The sequence below is a fragment of the Trichoderma reesei genome (assembly GCF_000167675.1).
Source record: "Trichoderma reesei QM6a unplaced genomic scaffold TRIREscaffold_20, whole genome shotgun sequence".
Taxonomy (NCBI): Eukaryota; Fungi; Ascomycota; class Sordariomycetes; order Hypocreales; family Hypocreaceae; genus Trichoderma; species Trichoderma reesei.
The window spans coordinates 271989-297573 of record NW_006711167.1 but is presented as its reverse complement, the minus strand read 5'-3'; the positions used below and the strand labels follow the sequence as shown (position 1 = coordinate 297573).

The 25585-nt window shown below is 54.3% G+C and overlaps 8 protein-coding genes across 8 annotated transcripts; 6 read left to right on the top strand and 2 right to left on the bottom strand.

Moving 5' to 3' along the window:
- The first annotated feature begins 1210 nt into the window (after positions 1-1210).
- TRIREDRAFT_123327 (uncharacterized protein) lies at positions 1211-2180 on the top strand. Its single transcript, XM_006968009.1, has 2 exons — positions 1211-1322; positions 1469-2180. Exons 1-2 carry the CDS (start codon positions 1275-1277, stop codon positions 1925-1927), a joined length of 507 nt encoding a protein of 168 aa, XP_006968071.1. The 5' UTR covers positions 1211-1274; the 3' UTR covers positions 1928-2180.
- Positions 2181-2356: 176 nt separating this feature from the next.
- TRIREDRAFT_80741 (uncharacterized protein) lies at positions 2357-3595 on the bottom strand (the record flags this gene model as incomplete). The annotated part of the gene is made up of 1 exon (XM_006967944.1): positions 2357-3595. The coding sequence occupies exon 1, from the start codon at positions 3374-3376 to the stop codon at positions 2357-2359; it is 1020 nt and encodes a 339-aa protein (XP_006968006.1). The 5' UTR covers positions 3377-3595.
- A 501-nt stretch (positions 3596-4096) lies between these two features.
- TRIREDRAFT_110430 (uncharacterized protein) lies at positions 4097-5805 on the bottom strand (the record flags this gene model as incomplete). The annotated part of the gene is made up of 4 exons (XM_006967943.1): positions 4097-4401; positions 4473-4926; positions 4990-5391; positions 5527-5805. 4 exons carry the CDS (start codon positions 5803-5805, stop codon positions 4097-4099), a joined length of 1440 nt encoding a protein of 479 aa, XP_006968005.1.
- Positions 5806-7532: 1727 nt separating this feature from the next.
- On the top strand, positions 7533-9125 carry TRIREDRAFT_123325 (uncharacterized protein; the record flags this gene model as incomplete). The annotated part of the gene is made up of 4 exons (XM_006968008.1): positions 7533-7703; positions 7785-7788; positions 7842-8868; positions 8939-9125. Exons 1-4 carry the CDS (start codon positions 7671-7673, stop codon positions 9123-9125), a joined length of 1251 nt encoding a protein of 416 aa, XP_006968070.1. The 5' UTR covers positions 7533-7670.
- Positions 9126-14071: 4946 nt separating this feature from the next.
- TRIREDRAFT_123324 (uncharacterized protein) lies at positions 14072-16545 on the top strand (the record flags this gene model as incomplete). The annotated part of the gene is made up of 6 exons (XM_006968007.1): positions 14072-14536; positions 14607-14812; positions 14885-15196; positions 15263-15625; positions 15686-16034; positions 16124-16545. The coding sequence occupies 6 exons, from the start codon at positions 14072-14074 to the stop codon at positions 16361-16363; spliced, it is 1935 nt and encodes a 644-aa protein (XP_006968069.1). The 3' UTR covers positions 16364-16545.
- A 1352-nt stretch (positions 16546-17897) lies between these two features.
- On the top strand, positions 17898-19130 carry TRIREDRAFT_67133 (uncharacterized protein; the record flags this gene model as incomplete). The annotated part of the gene is made up of 1 exon (XM_006968006.1): positions 17898-19130. One exon carries the CDS (start codon positions 17898-17900, stop codon positions 19128-19130), a length of 1233 nt encoding a protein of 410 aa, XP_006968068.1.
- A 1061-nt stretch (positions 19131-20191) lies between these two features.
- On the top strand, positions 20192-21531 carry TRIREDRAFT_80733 (uncharacterized protein; the record flags this gene model as incomplete). The annotated part of the gene is made up of 2 exons (XM_006968005.1): positions 20192-20285; positions 20372-21531. 2 exons carry the CDS (start codon positions 20192-20194, stop codon positions 21529-21531), a joined length of 1254 nt encoding a protein of 417 aa, XP_006968067.1.
- Positions 21532-22177: 646 nt separating this feature from the next.
- On the top strand, positions 22178-23581 carry TRIREDRAFT_110424 (uncharacterized protein; the record flags this gene model as incomplete). The annotated part of the gene is made up of 3 exons (XM_006968004.1): positions 22178-22228; positions 22325-22864; positions 22955-23581. 3 exons carry the CDS (start codon positions 22178-22180, stop codon positions 23579-23581), a joined length of 1218 nt encoding a protein of 405 aa, XP_006968066.1.
- Positions 23582-25585: the final 2004 nt, after the last annotated feature.

Genomic DNA, 25585 nt, shown 5'->3' with positions numbered 1-25585 from the left:
AGAATATCCTGACTGCTTCACATGTATCTTATGTTTGTCCTCGTTGGTCCTCCCTCCGTCACCAACCGCCTCCCGCACAGCGCACCCTCCAGTCCGTCCACGCAAGCCCACCATGATCAAATTCCCGTCCATACCTGAACCAAGGAAGAGAAATCAAGACTACGTACTGCGAAGGGAAGACTCCCCCCCGTATTATCAAAAGACTTGGCATCTTGTGCCAGCACTGCCAAACACTTGATCCCCTCGCATGAGCCACACTCCTCCCCTCCCCCCAAATCGTATTAAATCTCCCTCTAAAAAAGTACTACACGATTCTGCCTGCTCGGAGGATTTCGCTGGGGCCCTGCAGTAGCAGTAGCAAGCAGTAACATCAAATCTATCCCCAGCTCGTTTAAAACCTACCAGATCTTGCGGAATCAGAGGCAGAAGATGCACAAAGTAGTAATAAAGGCCCTTTTTCAAAGTACCGTCTATACCTAGCTTCAGTAATAATAAAACAGAAAAGGTTCGCGACCCCAACAGCGGCCTCGAAAAAGGCAATATCCTCAAACAACAACATTACACGTCCTCATACCTCACTCCCATCAACCACCACAGCTCCCCACGTATTAAAAGAAACTGCCCCAAGCAAGTCAAAACCCTCCACTTCCAAAATTCAAGGACCCCCAGAGGTACCTTATCTGGCGTTGGCCTTTCCCGCAAGGGCAACATCTCAAAGCAACGCGAGTCCCCCCCCCCCCAGTACCAACGTCAGAAGTACCTCGAGATCCTCATGGCCCCTCCCCCGAATCTCAGCCACATGCGCGCACATATGCACTGCTTTTTTTCTTCCCGTTGGCGTGTGTGTGTGTGTGTGTTACATCCGGTCCCGTTACCCCCAGTTCGACCGCGCCCCCTTCCCAAGTGAGGCAGCCCGGGCATTTATTTATTCATTTTTATTTTATGTTATTTTTTAAATTCGATTTAAAAATGTTCACTGATTGGGTTGCATGTTTGTCTCAGTGGACAATGTACCAGCTGTGTGTCACTCCAACGAGTCTCAAAGGGAGGGAGAGTGTGTGAGAGTGAGAGGGAGTGTGTGGTATATAACTCTGCAGCCTTTCCATTCCGCCCTTTCGTGTCTTTTCCCTTCTCCTTCTCCTTCTTCTTCTTCTTCTCCCGAGTATCACATCTGATCGACCAGTCACATCAAGACTAGCAGCATCATCCCTCTCGACAATCAACAACTCCATCTCATACCAAGCCTCAAACAACCTTCTAAACAAACATCCACCATGAAGTTCTCCAGCTTTGCCATCTTTGCCGCTGCCGCCCTTGTTCAGGTATGACTTACACACATCCATCCACTCACTCACTCACTCACTCAATAAATCAATCAACCTCATCACTCGATCCTCCCATATTCCCAACCATCACCTCAAAAGCAGATCCAAACATGACCCCAAGCTAACAAAACCAAAATGCACAGGCCTCCCCAGCCCCCTCCCCAGCCCCCTCTCCCGCCCCCGAACCAGGCCTCTTCGACGACATCTCAACCTTCATCACCGGCGCCGCCGGCAAGGTCTCCTCCTTTGTCGACAACGTCCACTCCAACTGGGACGAGGGCAAGTCCAAGGGCCACGCCGTCAACTCCGCCATCGACTCCATCTTCGACTCCGACAAGCCCTCAAAGGTCATTGCCAGCCTCACCTCCGAGGCCGCACCCCTCTTCAGCTCTCTCAGCAGCGTCGCCGCCACGGCCACCGGCGCCGCCGCGTCCTCCGTCAGCGCCGACATCTCCAAGCTCAGCGCCTCGCTCGCCAGCGAGACCAGCAAGGCTGCTGCCGCCGCCTCGTCGGACCACGACGATGCTGCTGCGCCGATGCAGACGGGCTTCATGGCCATGGGTGCGCTGCTCGGCGGTGCCGCTGTTCTCGCTAACATGTGAGGCGGTTTTCATTCAATCCTGTTCGTAACTGGTTTCTCTAATGGGACGTCACGAGGCGAAAACTTTTGGTAGCATGGGACGGGAATGGGTGACGGGTACTCGGGCTTGGTTGCGGATTGTGAACACGGATGGCCGCTGGAATACCCTTAAAACTCGCGGGAGCAGAACGTGGCACGCCTTGGTCCCTTCAATTATGTATGAGTATACAGTCATTGAGCGCGGCAAGTCTTGATATAAGAACGGTCTAAAGATGCATTAGTCGACGATCCTGGTCCAGTGTCAAGTCTTGATGTTACCTTGTTATCTATGCCAAATGCTTTCATGCTCTGTAGGTGCTGCCGTTCGTGAGCTGAGGAGCTTGCCTCAATCGAGGGCCCAAAGGCGAGTGATGAACAGTTGCGTGTCAAGCATCTCAGTCGATTCAGGGCTTCAAGTCTTTTTCCTCATTTGCCCCCAAAGCTTATCCACCATCTGGAAGATGGCCGTCACATCTTTGAGGACATCGCTGCCTCCCTGTCCGCCCAGTCTCTGCTGCATCTTGTCGGGATGCCAACGCACACGCTCCTCCTTGAGCTTGGCAGCAAACTGCTGCTCCCCAACCTCCTCCAAGCCAATGCCATGCAAGAAAAACTCCCGAACAGCCTCCTCAGTGACATCCTTCCGCTGCCCGCTCAGCACCGGCCAGGCAAGCTTCTCCAGGGAACCATCCCAGGCAGCCCACGCCTTCGTGTACGCGTCCCATGCATCGGCCCATCGCCGTGACCGCCGTCGTTCCTCGGCCCTGCGCAGACTGGCCTCCATTTCATCCCGCAGCTTGCGATTCTTTCGCTCCTCTTTACTTCGCTGCTGCTCTTCTTCCTTCTTCCTCTTGCGCTCCTCCTCGCGCCTCGCCCTCTCTTCCAGTAAACCGGCATTCGTCTTCTCCCACATCTTTTGACGAACATACGCCGCGTACTCTTCGTCCGTCATCTTCTCAAGCTCGCCCATCGGCCCGACTTTCTCGTCTGAGTAGACGTGGATGGGCTGGCCGTAGACCCCTTCCCAATACGCGGCGCCCTCGTCATCGGCCATGGCGTCAAAGAGCGACTCGCGAAACGCAGCATCTGGATCCAGAGGCGGCGGATCATAGGGATTAGGCGGCGTGGGAGAGCGCTCTCGTCGCCGGCGATGGCGATGCCGGTGATGATGGTGATGCCGATGACGCCCGGATTCAGCGTCGCGCTCATCGCTGCGAGAGCGATGACGGCGCTTCTTCTCGCCCTTGAGCCTCAGGCGAGACCGCCGCGGCCTTGTCGCATCCGCATTCGCATCGTCGCCATCGGCAGAGGCTGCTGGCTTGACGTCATCTCGCGGTGTCGTCGCCTCTCTTTGCTCCTTGTCTGACGACTGCTGCGGGTTGATGGATGAAAGAATGTGCCGCCTCTTGGGAGACGCCGGCTCAGGGTTCATGGTTCATCATCTGCGAGCTGAGGCTGCCTCAGCCAAAGCTTGCGCTGCTCAACTTGCAACTCGCGATGTCGCTTCTTTGAAGTTTGATGGAAGTAGGTGTTGAGGTTGAGGTTGAGATTGCGACTCTACTGCTGGGAGTTGACGTCGACTGGGTAAGAGATGATGGAAAAGAAAAGACACAATGAAAGAACAAGCACACACAAGGGCAAAATAGGGACCCCGATAGTGAGCTTCTGAGGCGCCTCTTTAACCGCAGTCTATATGCGTGTAATCCTACTGCTGTAGGTCTAGAATCTGAGGGCTGCCGCCTTTTTCTGTCGCCGCAGGTCAGGCACCAGCCCCAAGTGGCTGACGGCAAAAGCGGGTCGAACCAAGCCATGTCCCCTGGCGCATGTACGAGTACAGACAACTGTGAACTTTTCGAGCTGCTCTTACAGAACACAAATAGATCGATCATTCAGAAGAATGTCATATAGGTGACAAGATGATTATCTGGACAATAATTTATCAAACCCGATATGTTGAAGGATACAAACAAGAAAGAGAACAAGAGAAGTCACTTGGCTTTTTCACATCCCCAGCCTCTTGTCTAGGTAATGCACGAGACGCAACCATACATGATGTACCTTATATACCCAAGCAACAAGACTACTTGATATCGGTCAATCTTGCAATGCCACTTGTGAGCAGATTTTCATACCCAAATCCAGTCGCTTCAGGTCAGTTGAGCATCTCCTTGGCCCGCTCACGCAACCGCTTGAACACCGCCAAGTTGACGCCCACCTCCTTGTCCTTTGGTCGATGCCGCTGCAAAAACAGCCACACAATCAGCATCACGACACAGCACGCGAGGATAATGGGCTGCAGCGTCTTGACACCCTTTGCCTGCGCAATGGCCCCGACCGCAAACGGCAAGGCAGCCGAACCAGAGCCTCCAATGGCTGTTGCAAAGCCAATGGCGCTGATGTGGAGGGAGCGAGGGAGGACCGTCGTCATGAGCACCACTGCCGTGGGAAAGATGGGGCCTGTCATTGTGTCAGCCAGCATACAACATAACACGACCATTTTTGTCATGCGAAAGACCTGGGAAACGTACCCAAGATCATGCCCAGCAGTGCAGACGCCACAGCAGTCACAACCATGTTGGGCACAAGCCAAAAGACAAGCTCAATGGCAATGGCCAGCCCGAGGTACAGGAGCATGGCCCGGAAGCCACCGATCCGGGAGGTGACAAAGCCCAGCACAAGACGGCCCACGGTCATGCCGCCCCAGAAGCCCGTCGCCGTGGCACTGCCGGCAAACGTGGAGGCGTTGCGGACCTTTGTCATGAAGACGACGATCCAGCCACCGATCGAGACCTCAGTGCCGACGTACAGGAAGATGAAGAGGGAGAAGAACCAGGTCAGCTTGCTCTTGAGCGCCTCCCGTGTCCGTCCCGAGGTGGCCTTCTCGCCGGCTTTCTGGTGCGGGTTCTCGCTCAGGTACACGGCGCCTGTCTGCGTCCAGAAGGTGGTGGTGCCGGCACCGAGTTCGAGTGCCGAGACGCTGACCTGCAGGATCATGTCATGTAAGCATTCGTATAGATACATACTAGCTGATGAGGGTCCCCTTACCATGATGTAGTAAAACGTCCACCAACCGCCACGGCTATGCGAACTAATAGCCGTGGTGATAAGGGGAGCCACCGTCGCCCCCAGAGCATAGCACGCCTGCAAGACGCCCGACACTTCATGCGAGTTGGCCATGTTGCCGATCCAAGCGCACCACGCGGCGTCTACAATGCCATTGCCGAAACCGACGAGGATGTACATGACGACGAGGACGGGGTACGGCGGGTGAAAGGTGATGACGAGATAGGGGATGAGGCGGAACAGCGGCGCGATTATGCCCACGCCTCGTTGGCCGAAGCGAATATGAATTGCGCTGTTGGCCAGCGCGGCCATGGTATAGCCCGCGAAGGGGGAGAGGAAGATGAGCGAGACGACGGTGTAGGTCAGGTTGTAGTAAGATTCAAACTGGAAGATTTAGTAGTCTCGTCTATGATTGACCAAGATGAAAAGAGTGTCATACTTGAGGAACCAAAGCCTATGGGAATGATCAGCATCTTGCCACGGCTTCGTACAGCTGGGTTCATGGGTTCCTGGACTTACACCGTAGGAACCATCATTCATGCCCAGAACAAAAAAGGACCAGAACGTCGACAGGACACGGTACTTGTTGATGGGCGGCGAGTTCCATTTCACCTTTGCCTCAAAGGCGTCTTCGGGGGGCGAAGGATCGTTGCTCGACCTCGCAGGCTCGAGAATCGGGGCATTCGCAAAAGGCCTCTCGGAGTCATTGCTGCCCTTCAAGACTGCCTTTGGCGGCAAAGCTTGGAGGATGATCCCATCTGTGGAGTGAAGGGTCTCGGTGGTAGTGGTGGTTGCCATGCTGTGTGACAGCTGAAACAATGATTGGTAAGTAAGGTAGCCAACAGATGCTGTCTCAATGGCCGGACGGTTCAAAGATGGACAACCGGTCCTCTTCAGGGACGGATGCTCATATTAATACTGGTGGAAGCCGGCAGTTGATGTTTCCTTACATCCAATCGGATCTCCTGCTACCCAAGCTGACGGCAATTCGGGATATGAACAGTGTTAGCGTGGGTTCTCGACATATGGCGATATTACCCCATTCAGCTCACCGGGACACAATTACCAAGCAGGAGGATGGTCCTTACGGTGGCTTGGTGTTGCAGACTTATTGCGCTGTGGCCGTAATATCTTCAACGTAACAGAAAACTTGGTAATGCCGGATTCGCTGGAGGCGGTCACAAGGACAAGCCATCCATGAATGATGGAAGAGTGATAGTAATAGGCGGGGGCAATGCAGGACGGCAAGTTGGTCCATGAGATGGGGAAAAGGATGGTGCAACTGGCATGGATCACGGCTAGCGCATGCAGAGACGGATCGAAAGACGCGGAGATTCCCTCGTATAAACGGCTCCTCTAAAAGCGCCTATTCACGCTCCTTATTGGCGGATGGTGGATTCATAGGTGACTCGTTGATAGGTAGGTTGTTAGATACCTACTTATCGTCGTGCTCCCGCTTGCATGAGATACAAGTTGCTTGTAAACAAGACATGCATCGGGGAGCGTCCGATCGGGGAGTATCGGGCATCATACGAGAGCACGAGGGCTGTGTCAGTTTTGGCTTTGATTAAGGTATAAATTAAGGTAAACTTTGTGAAGAGTCATCTTCTGTGGGGTATTATCATCTCCAGCTTCGTGATCTGTGGAGCCGCGTCTACATATGGGAGGATTGATCTGAAAGTTGGGTCAAGAGACTTGGAGGCGGATATTCCGAAAGCCATCTAGAAGGAGTCTGGTTTGTTTTTAAGAAAGATGACAGTTGTCAATTCAAGCTGTTACGAGATGGGGTAGATGGAAAAGGAAGTTGGAAGACATGGACTCTGAGTACTGAAACATTGTGCCTCATTCACGCTTATTGAATTTCCGGAGATGGGCGATGTGCTAGTTAGTTCTTATGATATGGCATTTCTCTTGCTTTGTATAAGGACGACATCTCTAACATTGTCTGTTCATCGTTTCCGCGCGTTGAAGTCTGGATAGAAGGAAATAAGAGGAGTATAATAGCTCTCTACAAGTCCTCTGAGTACCTACCTTAAGGTAGTAGTAGATGGGAAGATTGGCCAGGTGCCGTCGTCTAAGCCAGCTCGTTGGTGACGGGAGACGTTATGGTAAATGATTTCCCATGATACGACGTTAATTTCGACGTTATCTGTAGTCCACAGAAGCTCAGAATGTAGCCCAAAGATGCAAACAAATCAATGCAGATACAAACAAACAGTTGCAACATTTGAACATCTGCATCAATATCCAACGCTTCAATCAATCATACAGGCGAACCCCTGCTGGCGAACCCCCCAGGGCAGGTGGGCCCCCTGAGTGGCTTTGCTCTGCTCAACCGGCGATTTTTTTTTAGGGGACACGAATTGGAGCATCCCAGCCAATCAAACCGCTTCTTGTGCACTCAAAGCAAATCGCAAGCCCGGATTTCCAACAGACCACAATCTTGCTGCTGCTACGTCGCCTCTGTTCCGCATCCTCGCGTCTCGCCCGACCGTCGACGATTTCCGAGCCGATCCTCTCACTCCCTGCCGTTTCACAGAGGGAAGCGAGCGCTGGTCCGCGAGGCCACAATGCGCAGATGAGCCGGTGATAACAGGCGAACCTCTTCCCCCCCCCCCTTATTCCTACGCACACGTCGAGTTTGCGCCGACTCGAGATTCACCATGGGTGGCCTCCTCTTGCTCGTTGGCCTATGCGTATGTCTTTCTGCTCAATGCCATGTGGACTCTAAGCTGTGTGAATGTGCTAACAGTGCTGATCCTAGATTGTCATGGCAGTGGCGTATGCTGCACCTCTACCGATCGATCATGTCAAGACACACGGCTGATGCATAGGCGCTCTCAACAGTTCATTCATGGCCGGAGCCTTGCCCCTATCGATGACGCTTTCACAATCACAGCTCCGATTGATATCGAGTATTGGAGTCGGGGTGCTGGTCGGCACGTCTCTCGTCGTCATTATCCCCGAGGGCATCGAAACTGCGGTTACCCCTGCAGAAGCCTCTCACCTTCACAAAGCACGGAGTTTGATGCGAAGATCGCCATGGGCCCTCGGCGTTGAGCCCAGAGACATCGTCAAGGCCTTTCCCGTTGTACACACCACAGTCCCTCTTCATGCGATACGAGCAGACGAACTGCCCGGCATTCCACCGCGGATCGAGATTACAGAGAGTTACGAGGTTACGAAACGGCAAAACGAGGACGAAGACCTGCCGCAGGGCTCATCCGAGACCACTTCGGAGCACGAGGAACACGAGGAGCACGGAGACGAATCAGATGGCGGAGAGCACCCCCATGTTCACGAAGTACCGACAATGGAGATTGGCTTCTCCATGATCGCAGGCTTCATCCTCATGTTCCTCATTGACAGACTCCCCAGGCATGCCACCGAGAGCCTGCGGTCAACGCCAGAAACTCGCCACATCAGCCTCGACGACCTCGCAGGAGGCGACACGGCATCCATCGACGAAGAAGCGGACGGCTTCTTAAACTCCCTAGCGCCGACCCCTCGACGAGCCCGCAGCCTGGCGACGACCACCGGACTCGTCATTCACGCCGCAGCCGACGGCATTGCCATGGGGGCGTCTGCCACTTCGTCCAACATGCGCCTGGGCTTTGTCATTTTCATTGCCATCATGATCCACAAGGCCCCGGCTGCGTTTGGCCTGACGTCGATTCTGCTCAAGCAGGGGCTGTCGAAGCGGGCGGCGCGAGGCCACCTGGTGATTTTCAGCCTTGCAGCCCCTGTGGGTGCCCTGACGACGTGGATCATGATCACGCTTCTGGGCGGGGACCACCTGAAGGGATATTCAGGGCAGTGGTGGACGGGCATGTTGCTGCTCTTTTCAGGGGGGACCTTTTTGTGGGTTTTTTCTTTTTCATCTTTGATCATGTTGAAACCCAGCGAATGGGGTTTACTAACGATTTGTCAGATACGTTGCGATGCAAGCCATGCAAGAGGACGGCGGCGCGCATGGCCACGACCACGGTTCGGGCATCAACGGCTACTCGGATGCAAGCTCGGCACACCAACGAAAGCCAAAGGGGCCGCAGATGCGAGACACCTTGGCCACGGTCGTGGGCATGATGATTCCTCTTGTTGCCCAGTTGGGCCATTAGACGCTTTGCCGCTTTCATGTCATGTCAGGGAGTAGGTACTTGTTGCTATGAGGTACGGAGTGCTTAAAGAAGATGCTCCAAAGGGGGGGGGGGGGGGTTTCCGGTTTCTGTTTTCTATATTATATCTCTTCTTTGTTTTCCAAAAGCAGCGCTGCTGCGAACGATGCGGAATGATCTACACACGCAGATGTAAGACTGGTTTGCGAATGGGTATAGAGCCGTGTGCTGTAAAGCGGGATATCTAGTTGCTGGGGATGACGGGTCAAGCGCAGCGTTGATATAATCATAGTAGAAAGGCGTGGTTTGACAGAGACAAAAGCTTCAACAGATCTGTCCCCTGAGTCAAAAGCAATGGACACGGGGATAAATGACAGATGTTGGTCGCTTGGACAGGCAGCAGTCACCAGTGTTATGTACTACTACCGCGAAACGTCTCAAACAGGACTACGAGGGCTTGCATCTGGCCACATGGACGTTGAGACTCGATCTGAGCAGAGTGAGCCAGCCACGACGTAGCTATTCCCAGATCAAGGTAGACCACGCCCTGCAAAACACACACGAGCTCAACTCGATACCTTGCCCCATCAAGTCCAACCCAACTGGGTCCGGCTCAATTCGAGCTGACTATCAACCCCATACCAGAGTCGTACCTAGGCATATACATAGGTCGCCAACTTGAGTACTTGGGTAGTGAGTGAGCCAAGCCATTCGATGCATCTGGGACAGTCCGCATGCCGTATCTCGCCAAAAATGACGTAGCTTGCGACAGAGTTGAGATATTCGGTCATTCCCACACGATGCGCCACGAGCGTCACGAACAGGGGGGGGGGATTCAACTATGACAAAACACCCGCGAGCATCAGAGTTTGTTTCATGTCACTTCTATTCTTAGGCGGCTGAAGATTTGCAATGGCAGTCTTTGAAACTGGAGATATGTATGGAGAGAGAGCGCGGGATAAAAAAGGGCGAGGTGAGAGAAGATGACGATGAACATGAAACAATGATGGGATGAAAGGAAGGACCCCTGCAGAATGGGTCCAATACTACCACCTGCTTCATCGTTCAGATGGCGCCGCTGCGGTCTGCTTTTCTTTCTCTAATATTTTGTATATGAATAGGTGGTTGATATGGGTCCCTCGTTTGATGGGGCTGCTGTTTGTGGTGCCGATTTGCTGTGTGATGGATGCTGGACGATTTTGATTCCCGGGGCTAGTCTTTAGTCTCTTGCAGCGGCCAACATGCCTTGAACAGGGAATGAATGTGATTCTGACCTGTAGCGGGATGGACATGCTCAGGTGAAACGAGGCCGCGCTGGAATTGAATCGGGGAAATCAAGTCTTCCTGAGCGTGGGTGGCATCGCCCAAAGAATAAGACATGCTCGTACACCTGAGGTAAGGTGAGGTAAGGTAGGTACTCTACTGTGCGGGAAGACGCATCCCCCGCCTTGCCCAGGTATTTAGTATTTCTCCTCCGAACCGCAGCACCTCGACTGTGTCTCGCCTGCTGCGCACACCTTCATGTTCTCTGAGTAAGGCATGTATCACAGTGGTAGCGTTTCAAGGAAAGAAGAAGATCCAGGTGCAACTCGAAACATACCAGCCTAGGCACCCGCCAAATCACCCATTTGTATGCCTACCTTAGGTAACCAACTCAGAAATCTTCAACAAGGGAGACGACTTGTATTACTACTAGTAGTAGTATCCAAAATTGGGCACATCTACATGTGACACATGTATTGCCCCCAGCACGACAATGGACAATGGGCCGCGGTAGACGCAGGACGGAGTGGTCAGATGAGGCCACCGATGCGTGTACCTTATGTAGGTAGGTAAAAGCAGGTAGGTATTAGTATCATCGTATCGTGTGTCGGGCATTATAGTACGTGCCTCGTGTCTGCGTGCGTGAGATGCATGCCCGACGAGCTTCTCAAGCGTTCGTGTAAACGGCATGTGAGGTATCACAACCCGAGGCAGAGCGAATCGCGTTGAGACTCCGCAATAGCTACTTGGCGGCCTGGTCAGTTGCAGGTGCCAGTGGTTGTGATACCCATTATTATTATTATAGTCGTGGGGTTCAAAGGTTGGTGTGCGGCATCACGACAAAGGACCAATGGATGGCGATGAACGCAAGTATGTAAAGCCCGGCCTGCCCCCTTCAATAACACAATCGGCCTAGATTCAGCCTTCTGCTCAAACCTGGTTCTTCCGCGATGATTTAAAGAAGTGTTACACCCGTCGTTGTTCCGTGGACCATGCATCCTCCCTTCTTGTTTTGCCATAGGCGCCAAAAATCGGGAAGCGCTCGTTGCACCCAATGCGAGGAGTCCTCTTTCTAAGCCTTTCTTCGCCCTGCTTGTTTACGCTCCGTGCGACCGTCGACAAGAGTTGTATCTACATTGATATTACTACCTAGTACTTAGGCGACCCTTTTTTTTTTTGTGTGTGTGATGTATCAGTCGGAGTTATGCAGCATTACATGTTCGCAAGCCAGTGACGAGCATACACATCATCACAACGCAAAAGTGCACGAATATCATGTGCTTTTGGACCCTGCAAGTCCCTTGTGGGTGAGGTAAGGCAAGGCGAGGTTAGGTATGTATGTACGTACTCGGAACATGCATTGTACAGCTGTCGAAACAGCGCGCGGTTTAAGCGGCAGAGAAAAAGCAGAGGAGAATGAATCGTAGATGCTGTAGAGGTAAGGTAGGTACTTAAGTAATAGGCACCTTATAGACTGTGCTGCTTCTGTCGCTGCTACCTCTGCGTGGTCATACAGAACCGACGTCTGGTGACCAGCCCGATGCAAGGTACTTGGGGCTTGCAGCGGGTTCTGTAGGTACCTGACGACGGCACGAGCTCCTCCTGTAGAGGCCCGATGAGGAGAAGATGCAGAGGAAGCGACCTGGCAATGCGTGGAGTCGGATGCACGGAAGAAGCAGCACTGGATCCTCCTATGTTGCGTGTCCCGTCCATCGTCGGGTACTCCGTTTCGTTGAAACGGGTGTTCTTCTCCCACAGCAGACAGTACCTAGTACTACCAAAAGTAGATGCGGAGTACCTGAGATTCTACAAAGAGGTGCCCCTGCTGAGCCGAAAGGGTGCCAGCGAGGGCCAGTCAGGCGCCGCTTCTTGTCGCATCGTTTCAGCATGACAAGTCACAGGTGCTCTGGCGAACAAGCTCGGAGTTGAGGTGCTCGGGCTGTAAAATGAAGCCTCGAGTCAAACTGCCCTGATGTCGCTCCTTCGTACCGCCTTCGCGCGCATGCCATGGATGGGGTGCGGGTGCCCGTTGCAATGCTGGCGGCTGTTAGAGTCAGGCGTACCGGCGCCGGGCGGGCGATGCCGCATCGATACCCAGCGCACTATCTCGCACCACTACCTACCTAAGTACCTCCAGTAGTACTATCCTCCGTATAGTAGCCCAGGTAGTCCAAGTGCTGCTAGCAAGCGTCAGACACCTGGAACCCACGCCTGGCGCCAACGCTCCCAGTGCCCATGCGCTGCCCCACACCCGCCGCCGGCTACATGGGCCGGTGTCCAGTACCAGGTGCCCTGACGGTACTGTACGTCGCCCATGTGCTCCGCGGTACGCCGCGGGACGTGCGGAACGCCCGCGCCGCGGCTGTACCGCCCATTCTTCGCTCCTGGGCCACTACAGCGCAGTACGCGGCGGTAACCTGGGGTCTGAGCGCCGCCAAAGTCACCCCCAGCCGCCTTGCCTCTGCCTCTTGCGTCGTAGCCGTACAGTAGGTAAATACCTGCTGTGTACTTGGCCCTCCAATCTGTTCTACCTTATTCGCCCTCCCGCTCACCTCGCTGACCTGACCGATTGCCTCTGATCGCCCATCTCCGGCCTTTTCGACCTTGACCCTGACGAGAGAAGCCACCAACGCAAATCCTGTCCTGCCAACCAACCCCCCCAAACCCTCAGGCCTCGTCTCCTGCCGAAACCCTGACGACGAACCTCCAACGCTCCGAAACGAAATCCAGCATCGCAGCGCGCGCATCGCTTTCTTTCCCCCCAGCTCTTGCCCATAGTCAAAAGATCCCAGCGCCAGACGAGGGACCTGCCGAGCAGATCAGGAACCAGGGACTGGGCAACCAAAGCAACGCAATCCCTTTTTTTCTTTCTCCCCAAGGCGGTCGCCGCTCATCGAACCACGCAAAGGCCCGTCTACCTAGCTGCTCCATCCCTCGCATCCCTTTGAGACTTGGATCCAAACAGGCTCGGCTCAGCTACTACCAGTACCGTCATCCAGACCGCATTCGCATCGCCAGGGAGTCGCTCAGAAACGCGCGACACGTCTTCGGGGGCTCCATCATTCGCCCTGCCCTTGTTCAATCGGCGGCTTCCACTCGTTTGTCCAAAGGCCGCTGGGCGTTTGGGTCCTCCGGTTCCGCCTCTCGCAGCACCGTTTAGGAGAGGCTGGCCCATGTCCTGATTTGCCGGTATGCTCTCTCTCTCCGCCCTCTCAGCGTCTTGATCTTGTCCCTGTCTTCCACTTCCCATTCGTGCCGAGTAATACCGCCACTGCCCTTTGAACCCTCACTCCCCTTTCAGCATCCCCTCATCGCTCAGTGTGCCACCTTTGGACCCCTTGTGCCAATAATGCATCCTTCAATATTCACATCCCCAAGACGCCAATAATTCTATCCTCCAGCACAGTTCATTCCAACGCATATCTGCAGTGCAGCCAAAGTCGTCGTTACACGTATAAGCTGACGTTCGCCGGTTGCCAGGCTAGACCAGGCTTGGGGCTTCATTCTGCTCCATTATCCGCCTCGTCGCGTGCAAGACAGCCTCCGAGGCCTTGTTTCCCGCGGCCTCCAGAGCCAAATTCGTGGCTGATCGACTCCGATTCGCCAGCATCCAGAGATCTTCTTGAGGCAACTTCGAACGACAACATTCGTGACGCTACGACACCTCGGATATACACATTCACGCCATGGCTGGCTACAAAAGACCCATGAGCTTTTCCGAGAGGAGGGGGAGTCTGCTCAGCGAGGAGCTGACGCTCAATACCAACAACCCTTTGTTGCACCAGAGAGTCGAGAAGCTGCCGCAGCAGCAGCGCCAGCTCAGAGGGCCGCCGACGCCAAACATGCCCACGCCCGCCGCCGACTTTGATCAGCAGCTGACGGGCTCGGCGCCCGATCCGCCAACCCCAGCGGCATCTCCTGGACCTGCCCACTGCCAGCCCGACTGGAGCGATGCCGCCGACGACGAAGACTTCTTCCTTGCCAAGGTCCGACAGCACTTTCAGAACTCTTCCGGTCCTCAGCGAACGAGGATTCTGGCCGACTTGTTGAATCTCTGCACCAGCCAGCAGCTGAGCTTTGTTCACCAATTTGTCAGCCCGTTGTTGAAGAAGGACCCGTTTACAAGTCTTCCAGACGAGCTATGCTTAAGAGTACGGGACTTGCACCACCCAAGACGCAGCCTTACATTTTGTGGCCACTCCACTAACAGCGTCACTCTAGATATTGTCGTTTATCGACGACCCCAAAGTCCTTGCGCGCGCGTCGCAAGTGTCGAAGCGGTGGCGGGATCTCCTGAGCGACGACATGACGTGGAAGAACCTTTGCGAGAAACACGATTATGGTCGTCGCCTGTCAGAAGTGTCGCCCTCGGCACCCATCACGACGTCGAGATCCTCGGCCTACGCCTTTGACACGGACAGCGAAATGTCCACCAGCCTCCCCGGAGACTTCCCCTTTACCTCACACGGCTCAAGTTCCATGGGCTTCGAGAGCATGAGGCCCAAGATACGCTCATACAAGTCGCACTTTAAACAAAAGTATCTGGTCGAGGCAGCGTGGAGGTCTGGCGGCACAAGCATCACCCGCAACATCACACAGGAAGGAGGCGTGGTTACCAGTTTGCATCTGACGCCAAAGTACATTATCGTCGCTCTCGATAACGCCAAGATTCACGTCTTTGACACGGATGGCAACTCGCAGAGGACCCTGCAGGGCCATGTGATGGGGGTCTGGGCCATGGTGCCCTGGGGAGACACCATGGTCAGCGGTGGCTGCGATCGGGATGTGCGCGTGTGGGACTTGAAGACTGGGTAAGTTGCGGTTTCCCCTTGAGCTCAAGCATCCGTGTGTGGCTTGTCGTACTAATCTTGTGGCAGCGCCTGTCTTCACACCCTGCGAGGCCATACATCTACCGTTCGATGCCTGAAGATGGCCGATGCTAATACCGCCATTTCCGGCTCGAGAGACACCACGCTGCGGATATGGGACATCCGCACCGGCTTATGCAAGAACGTCCTTGTTGGACACCAGTCTAGCGTACGGTGCCTGGAGATCAAGGGTGACATTGTCGTGTCCGGAAGCTACGATACGTTTGCCAGAGTATGGAGCATTTCGGAGGGCCGGTGCCTGCAGACGCTGCAGGGCCACTTTAGCCAGATCTATGCTATTGCCTTTGACGGCAAGAGGGTGGTGACTGGGAGCCTGGATACTAACGTTCGAGTCTGGGACCCCAAGACTGGGTAAGTAGCGCGTGCTCGCCTGCTGGTTGGAAACATGATTGCTGACTGCTCCCCTCACAGAGAATGCCTTGCCATTCTTCAGGGCCATACGTCTCTTGTCGGGCAGCTGCAGATGCGGGGCGATACCCTGGTGACGGGAGGCTCCGACGGCTCGGTCAGGGTGTGGTCCCTGGAGAAGATGTGCCCCATCCACCGCTTGGCTGCCCACGACAACAGCGTCACGAGCCTGCAGTTTGACGACACGCGAGTTGTCAGCGGAGGAAGCGACGGCAGAGTCAAGATTTGGGACCTCAAGACGGGCCACCTGGTGCGCGAGCTGATTGCGCAGGGCGAGGCGGTCTGGCGAGTCGCCTTTGAGGAGGAGAAGTGCGTTGCTTTGGCTTTGAGGCAGGGCCGCACGGTCATGGAGGTAAGACGACGAAAGCAACAGCTACTCTCTTTTTTTTTTTTTTTTTTTTTTTTTTTTTTTTTTTGGCTGGTATACTGACAAGAGGATAGGTTTGGTCATTCTCACCTCCGGAGGATGTGCTCTACGATCGCCCGTTTTCGCTCCAGCAGCGCGTTCTGGAAGACGACCCTAGCCGGCCGATGAGCGCCATGGCATTTGACTACCGAGGCGGCGACGTGTCAATGGCCGGTTACAGCAGTCGAGACAACACGCCTCATGATACGAACATGGTGGACGCCGGTCCATCAACAGCACCGCTCCAGGGGGGCACCTTTTTTCACGACAACTAACCGGCGCGACGGTGCTCAGAACATTTGTTATACTGGTCTTGACTTGAACGGCGCCTGATGGCTACGCAGTCGTCGAGGGCGAGGGAGAGAGAAGGACAATGATTGCGTGAACGAATCAGTCAGATTCCCTAATGAAGAAGAGCCGGGCTGCTGGGAGCGGCTGGCTCGCCTGCTTTGGCTTTTATATACTTGGCGCGCGGTTCAGGTTATAGATCGCGGCGTGGATCTCGTGGGAGCATATTTACATTATCCGGCGTTGTTGCAGCATTTAGGACTTGGTGCATAGCCAGGCGAGCAGGGGAGTGAATTACACCGCGTCAAGGACGCGAGTATGGGGAGATGCTTATAGCAATTTGAACCCGACAAGGCGGCTCGCGAAGCTCCCCCCTTTTTTTATTGCCACAGATTGGTTTCTTTAGTGTTTACTCTACTGCCTTGCGATTCTTTTCCCCTTTTCTTTTTTCTTTCTCCTTTTTTTTTTTTTTTTTATAAAGGATGTGCGCCAGCGAGCGTAGATGGACACTTGCAGTATTTCTAGCGATAATACCTGTGAATATAGGCTTAGGTAGAGGTAGACTGAGGTTCGACCCGACGATGCGGAGAGAAGAGTGTCGATACGCCCCTTGGCTTCAGATAGGTACCTATCCGTATCCATCTTGATGTACATGTTAGCCCGAGTTTGAAATACAAGGATTATGATGCTGCACTGAGTTCTATGTTGGCCCCTGTTGGTTTTTCGTATTTGAAGCACAAGGCAACTGATGTTGTTGTACGGTATCCCCTCAGGCTTGGACTTTGGGGGAGTATGTAGTAGTATCTCGATTACCAAATTAAGCTTGTTCGTGTCATGCAAGTCATAGTTCCCTTTTTGTTTTTCCCCGTTTTCCTTCCGGAACAAGGAACGCAACCAAGGTGAGGCTCGTCAGAGTGGATATTTCGAGCCCGTTTTTTTTTTAATCAAGAGCTCCGAGCTTGGCTTGGCTTGAATCTAGTATACTGTAATCGTCATTGACGTCATGGGGGATCAAGCCGAGTTCAAGTTTGTTGTTGCTTCTGCTGTTTGCGCCTGCCTGGACCATAAAATCGATGGGTAAGGGCGGGAAAATAAAATTGCGTCACGATGGCATAATTTGGGTTGGGTTTGTGGGCAAGTTGCACTGACGTCGGGGAGAACTTGGGGGCAGGTGAATTGGACTTGTTTTGGCTGTGGACATTCCGATTCGATCTGAGATCTGGGCTCTGGGGTGGTTAAGGAAGGTACCTGCCTGCCTATATATTGGCGCTTCCTGCAGTGAATTGTTGCAGAGGCATCATCACATTTGCATTCAATCTATCCAGTCATCAATCAACTCTCCCTCTACTCCTCCTCTTTGCCAATTCCTCTTCTCATATTCTCTCAGTCATCTACCGAGGCCATCATCACTCGTCCACTACACAGAACCATTTGATCCTTTGCTACCATCACGGGTCATTTCTTTGATCAACCGCAAGTCCACCTTTCCTTCGGACACAAACTCACTCTACCTTCATCACCATGATTTCCTCAAGAGCAGCAACCAGACTGTCCCTCTCCCAGGGAAGAGTCGCTCTACGAGCCCCCAAGCGCCAGATCCGCCTCCAATCCACCACCTCCTCCTCATCGTCAACCGCCAACGCACCGCCCAGCAGCTCGCTCGGAGCCGGCATCATTGGCGGCATTGCCGGCGCAGGCCTCTTCTACGGCATCTACTCCTTCACGCCCGCCGGCCGAACCGCAAGCAAACTGAACAAGGCCGTGAAAGAAGCAGAGAAGAAGTACCAGGAGGCGGCCAAGAAGCTGCAGGCCGCCACGCCCAGCCCGGACCAGGCGGTCGACTCCATCAAGCAGTTTGCCTACTCGTACGTTGCCTGGATACCGGGCGGCCGGGCCTACGTCGACGCCGCCTTCAAGGACTGGGAGACGGTGCGGAAGCAGCACGGCGACGAGGCGGACAAGCTGGTGAGCGATGCGTACAAGCAGTTCCAGGACGTTGCCAAGGCGGGCCTGAGCCTCGAGGCGGCGTCCCGGGCGTGGGATGTCCTCGCCGACTTGGCCAAGAAGCTTGCGAACCTGACGGGCGATGCGCTGTCGGATATCATTGACAACCATCCCCAGCTCAAGGAGAAGCTCGGCGGCAACATTGACCAGCTGAAGCAGATGGGCGAGCAGTATGGTCCCGAGGCGAAGAAGCAGGTGGACGAGACTTGGAAACAGGTCAGGGACATTTTCGCCGGCGGATTCAGTGCCTCGAGCCTTGCCAAGGCGAGGGAGCTGATTGATGAGAAGGTGCAGCAGGTGCAGAAGCTGGGCGACGAGGCCTGGAAGAAGGGTCTTGAGGAGGCCAAGCCGTATCTTGACAAGAACCCCAAGCTCAAGGAGCTGCTGGAGAAGAATGGGGACGCCCTGAAGAAGGGCAACATCAGCGAGCTGTTTACCAAGGTTCGAGACGCGGCCAAGTCTGGCGACTTGGGCGGCTTGGAGGACTACGTCAAGCAGGCCAAAGAGAAGGTCGGAGGCGACAAGGGCAGCGGCAGTGGATGGGCAGCGCTGGACAAGTACCTGAACCTGGACAAGATCCCGCAGGGCAGCGAGATCCTGAGCAAGCTGGAGGAGATGGGCCGGATCGCGCAGAACCACAAGGAGGACGGCGAGAAGCTGCTCAAGGAGACGATGGCGGATATCCAAAAGGTGCTGGAGGACAAGGGCCGCAAGGCAAAGGAGATTGCCGACAAGGAGAAGAAGGACTGAGCGAGATGCATGCCATTGACTGAGCCGATGCTGCTCTGGTAGTAGCCGCCTGATGCGTTACTTCTGTATTATTACACATATCTGTATGGAATAGAGCCTGATTGGCATGACGATTCGATGAAGCTGCTCGCACTGCTACGGCAACAAAGCTATTAGAGCGCCTAGATGATGAGGTACCTGGTTCTTGATGCAATTCTCGTCCAAACGCCGGTAAATGCTTAACAGTGATTCAACCGACTACCTTAGTTCGCATAACATTACCTGTACCTTACATGTAATTAAGCCTGCTGCTGATCCCTGGCTCAAGACGGACAAAGCACGTTCTGCATTCCTTGGACGGGACTGGATGCAGTTCACATGTCCACCAACCCTTTCTCTACAAAATGTAACCACAACTCAACTGATCATCTACACTCTTTCATCTGGAACCCCCCCCTTTTTTTTTGTTCCTGAGTGCATATTCACATGATTGTGGCAGATCACAGTTTGGGCGGCAGACGATGCGTTTGGTCGGGTGATTTGACACTCGGCGCACCTGCCGAGCTGCATCTTTTATCTCCATCTCCGACGTGGCAGATGCTACCCATTGTAAGGTAGTTGCAGTTTTTTTTTTTGCATATGAGATATATACCTAGGTAGGTAGGTAGTGAATTGTTTCATTCAGGAAGGTCCCTTCTGATGAGGGTATGGCTTGGTGACCAGGAGACTGATTTGTTGTTGATCTTGGGGGCTGGATTGAAATGGCAGGCTCGAGCTGTATACATGTAGGTCAGCCAAGGTACCTTTGGTTTGCAGCTTTGGTTCTTATCAGGCACGTCGTTGCGAGATCTGAGAGCTTCAGTTAGAACCGAGAGTTGTTGTTGTTGTTGTTCTATGCTCGTTTCTTTTAAGCGACTGATATATCGACAACAAGTTCAAGAAGCACTAGAAAACAGAAAGAGAGAGAAAGAGGGAGCAAGAGAGAAAGAGAGAAAGAGAGAAGCATCATGTTGGACATGTTACTGGTATTGTTTGCGCTGGCGACGCCCTCGGGGCAGAGTCCCTTGCCGAAGCAGGCTCAGATGGGACACGCCGATGCGTTTACGAGGCCGCTGAGTTTCACGACAAACGGGACCTTTCAGGTGTCCATCTTTGAGGATCTCCATTTTGGCGAGAGTGAGTTTCATGCATCTACTAGACACTCTGCGTAACAAGGGACTTGAGTCTTGCTAATGAGAGGTTATGTTCACACGAGCTGGTAGATGCGTGGGATACATGGGGCCCTCAGCAGGACATCAACTCGGTCAAGGTCATCAACAAGGTGCTCGACCGCGAGTCACCGGGGCTCGTCGTGCTCAACGGCGACCTCATCACGGGCGAGAACACGTTTCTCGAAAACAGCACGCTCTACGTCGACCAGATTGTCCAGCCGCTGGTGCAGCGAGGCCTCACCTGGGCGTCGACGTACGGGAACCACGACCACAGCTTCAACATCTCGGGCGCGGGCATCCTGGCGCGGGAGCGGCGGTGGCCCAACGCCCGGACGCGCAGCATGGTGCCCGGCCGGGCGGCGGGCGTGTCCAACTACTATCTGCCCGTGTACGCGGCCGGGTGCAGCGACGAGCTGCAGTGCTCGCCCGAGCTGCTGCTCTGGTTCTTTGACAGCCGGGGCGGCTTCTACTTCCAGGAGCGGCACCCCGACGGCAGCCAGGTCGGGCAGCCGGACTGGGTGGACGCCGGCGTCGTCGCCTGGTTCCGGCAGACGAGCCAGCGCTTCGTGGCCAGGGCCGGCCGGACGATCCCGTCGCTGGCGTTTGTCCACATCCCGACGGAGGCGTCGCAGGCGCTGCAGACGGAGCGCGGGCAGCAGGCCAGCGTCGACAGGCACCGGCAGCCGGGCATCAACGACGACTATCCCGTGGCCCAGCAGGCGCAGGGCTGGTGCGCCGACGGGCGCAACGACGGCTCGTGCGGCTACGGCGGGCAGGACGTGCCCTTTATGCAGGCCATTGCGTCGACGCCGGGGCTCATGGCGGTGTTTTCCGGGCACGACCACGGCGCGACGTGGTGCTACCGCTGGGACCGGCTGGTGCCCGGCATGACGGTGGCAGGGCAAGGCGTCAACCTGTGCTTTGGACAGCATTCCGGGTACGGGGGGTACGGCAATTGGATCCGCGGCTCGCGGCAGGTGAGGCTCGATCTGAGGAGCTTGAGGGCCGAGCGGTGGGAGGCCGAGACGTGGATCAGGCTGGAGAGCGGCGACGTGGTGGGCGACGTGGTGCTCAATGGGACGTATGGGAGGGATTGGTATCCTGCGACGCCGAATACGATGACGTATTGCCCGACGTGCAACTACACGGTGGTTACGCCTGGTCCGGGGTCTTTTCAGAGAAAGATGAGTCCCGTGAGGCGGAGGTTGTGATGGTTGATGTGACGTCCGAGTGGTATGTTGGAGTGTGCTGTTTGGGCATGTTGTTGTTTCGGGGATATGGTGATTTATGAATAGGGGATTGGATACGATGGCTATCTGTATGTCTCTCTGTGAGCATTGATTCTTGGATTCGAGTCAGCATTTATATTAACTTGTTGATGATTACCCCTTATTACTGATGCGATAAGGATCATGGTGGTGGTGATGGTGTTGCTAGTGCTGTTTGGCTTGTGCTTGTGGAACTGGACAGCAGACCAGGCACATGAATGTCAACGATGCTTTTACTACTCAACAAGCTATAGAGCACCGCATCATTCAATTTCAACTGAATACTGGCAATAAATTGATAAAAGAGCATGATGCGTCGTCGTCTTATAGCAGCATCTCGCAATATAAGCTACCCTGCAATCTAGCCATTTTCGGGCAGTGACATTGCATCACTCCATATCGATAAGCCACAACCCCAGACGATGCCGTCCTCGCCTCGACTCCCAAACCCCGGCTTCTCCTCTTGTTGCCACTCTCAACAACACCACTCGCCATCGCTACGCTTGGCTTTCTTGACAAAAGAGATTCAAATACGCAGATTCACACTGAAACACGACAATTCAGCACTCGGAGTCCGTCGGCGTCAAGTATGGCGGACCACGAGAATTCGGCCATCAAGCATAGCGACCACTTGCTCTTGGTACGCTCCTCATTGCTTCCTCCTCTGTTGCTCTAAGACTGATATCGTCAACTTGTCTGATTTGCTAACAACTCTCCTCCTCTTTCCGCTCAACAGGACCAACCCCTCCTACGCCTCCCCCACGAGCTCCTCCGCAAAAACTTCCGCGCCGCCCACTTCGCCATCGAAAAGGACACCTCGTCGCTCAAGTCGCTGCTCAAGGACTCGGCCACGGCGGCGCTCTCGGGCCGGGCCTCGCAGCAGGACGTGCTCAAGAGCCTCGACGCCATGATCAGCCGCATGCGGGGCGTGAAGCGCAAGCTGGAATCCTGCGCCGAGGAGGAGGCGCGGCTGCACGAGCAGACGGCGGCGCGGATCGCGCACCTCGACGAGCTGTACTCGATGCGCAGCGTCGACGACGTCAAGTACGAGGCCTGGAGCAGGAAGCGGCTGGACCGGCTGCTGGCCGACTACCTGTGGCGGCATGGCTACACGGAGAGCGCGCGGGAGCTGGCGAGCGAGAAGGGCATGGGCGACCTGGTGGACGTGGATACGTTTGTCGGCATGAGTCGCATCAGGGAGGCGTTGCTCAAGGGCAGCGTTACCGAGGCGCTGGCGTGGTGCACCGAGAACAAAAAGGAGCTGCGCAAGATGGAGGTGCGTAACTTTTCTAAAAAACCGCTGCCCGTCTTTTTATCTCTTGCGTGTTAAGAAGCATCTCATCGACTGACCCCATCCGACGTACAGAGCAAACTCGAGTTCATGCTCCGGCTGCAGCAGTACATTGAGCTCATCCGCACGCAAAAGCTCGTCGAGGCCATTGCCCACGCGAAAAAGTACCTCATGCCCTACTGGAACACGCACCCGGTCGAGGTCAAGCAGGCGTGCGGCCTGCTGGCCATCCCGCCGCACGGCGTCACCGCGGGCCTCTACTCGCACCTGTACCGGCCCTCGCGGTGGAACGAGCTGGCGGACCTCTTCACCAGCGCGCACAACAGCCTCCTGGCCCTGCCGCCGGTGCCGCTGCTGCACGTTGCGCTGTCGTCAGGCCTGTCGGCCCTCAAGACGCCGGCGTGCCACTCGTCGCGACGAGACGAGCCCAGCGCCGAGGGCAGCTCGTCCACGCTGGGCCACGGCGTGTGTCCCATCTGTTCGACGGAGCTCAACGACTTGGCGCGCAACGTTCCGTACGCGCATCATACCAAGAGCCATGTCGAGCACGACTTGTTCCTGCTGCCCAATGGAAGGGTGTACGGCAGGAAGAGGCTGGACGACTGCGCCATGAAGGCGGGCTTGATGCCAAACATGGTCAAGGATCCCATTACAGGGGATGTCTACTTTGATCAGCTGCTCAAGAAGGTGTTTATCACTTGATAGATGGGGGGTTTGGTGGTAACAGATGGCCAGTCATGCATTTTTGTGTGTGTTGCATTGGTTCTCTTGGAGGCACCCCCCCCCCCCCCCCCCCCCCCCCCCCCCCCTTTTTTTTTTTTCTTCTTCTTTGGGTTTCCTTGGTGTTTTCTTTGCTGCTTTTCATTGACGAATCATTTGGGTGTTTGGAAATGGATGGGCTTTTGCTCTTTTTGAGCGATTTTCTTTTTTTCCCTTGGAGGAATTCGGCATTGGTATTTTTAGGAGGATATTGTATTTTTTTTTTCTTCTCTCTTCCTTTGTTCATTTCATCTTCCATTAGCCTGGTGTTACTCAACTTGGATCTTAAATCATGTCAACATCTCTCCCAACATATTCCGCCCCCTTCTCTCTTTTTCACTTGCCATTATGATTTTTCATCAGACATGCGAAGTAGCACATGGAAAGCTAACCTTTGATCATCGCATTTCATGTAAAGTATCATCAAGGACTACCAAAATCCCCTTCATCACGAGCATTGAATGGCAGAGACAACAGACACGACAAAGTCCATATCTCATCCTTGAACCCTGAAAATTACAAGTCACAACTATGTGAAGAAATAATTCCCACACCATACAGAAAAAGGCACATCATACAAGGGCATGTAACGGGAGGAGATATCAACAACCATACATGGATACAACACACACACACATAATGTCTTTCATACCTAGCTATACAAGAGGGTTCTTATCCTCGACTCAAAATCCCCCTTTCTCAAGATCCCAAGTCACAAACAATCCTCACAAAAAGAAAGAACCCCCCCCCCCCCCCCCCGTCTGTTGAGAAGAATGAATATTATAATTATTACACGAAGATAGAACAACAAAACAATGGAGTAGGGGGATTAAACAAAAGGAGGATGCAGTCTACAACACCAATACATCCGCCGTTTTGCTTGCCGTACTTACCTAGTGATGGCAGAAGAAGAACTCTTTTTTTTTTCCATCCCCCTACTCACCTCTTTTTTTTGATTGCTTATGAGGTAGTACTACTAGCGGTGATTTCTGCCTCTTTCTTTTATTTTTTCTCCCCTTCCATACATTTCTATACCTCCCCGTTTCTTCTACCACTTTCTTCACTCACCGCCGCGGAGGCCTCCCTCTCAGAAGAGGATGTCTTCGCGCCCCCCTTCTTCTCGTGTGTTCGTCTGTGGCCATCTTGTGTTTGCAAAAAAAAAGAAAAAAATAAAAAGTACGTGATCCCTCCTTTTCTCTGTTGTTTTCCTTCCTCCTTTCCCTAATTCCCGGTGGGCCTCGCGCCTTTTTTTTCTCTCCACAACTAGACAATGACCCACAAAGTTATCCCCCCCCAAACGAAGTCCGGCGCCGCTCTCCCACCCAGAAAAATAATTAAAAGAATCTTTCTAGCGACGAACGATGGTGCAGCCGCCTCCCCCCGCTCTCTAGATCCCCCCCTGCTTTGTACCCATATAATCAAAAACCCTACGCACAGACCTGGGCACTCATGAGTCACGCACTCGCAGGATAGTATGTTCCCGTTCTCCCTTCCCTCTCCCTCTGTGAGTGGTATACACTAGCCCCCTCTCAATTTTTATCTTTTTCGTCGGTTTCCCCCAAAACACAAAACCAATTTAAGCACCCACATGCCCGTCTTCTCTTTCTTGCCTCGACTACTGCTGTGATGCGCCAACAGGGGATTGCTACGACAGATTGTTTCTGGGTTTGCTAGTGCGTAGCCCCCGGGGTCTATTACTCATTCATAATGCCCCGCGTCTGACGCTTATCTGGTGCGGTCTCGGGACGGGACGGGCAACGCGGGGAGTCTGAGTTCCTCTGTATGCTTTGCCTCTTCCACCCGCGGTGGTGTGCCTCCCTCCCCCCCCCATCCTTTGTATGTTGTAACGCTTCCCGACGCGGCCTGTTGAACGGGGCGCTGTCGTGACGCGGCGCAGCTGGCGCCTGCTGGGCATACATGGCGGACTTGGCTGCGCCTAAACGGAGT

Coding starts and splice junctions, on each gene's coding strand:
- TRIREDRAFT_123327 (XM_006968009.1), top strand. CDS start 1,275: ATGAAGTTCTCCAGCTTTGCCATCTTTGCCGCTGCCGCCCTTGTTCAG. Junction 1,323..1,468: donor CCGCTGCCGCCCTTGTTCAG/GTATGACTTACA, acceptor CAAAATGCACAG/GCCTCCCCAGCCCCCTCCCC.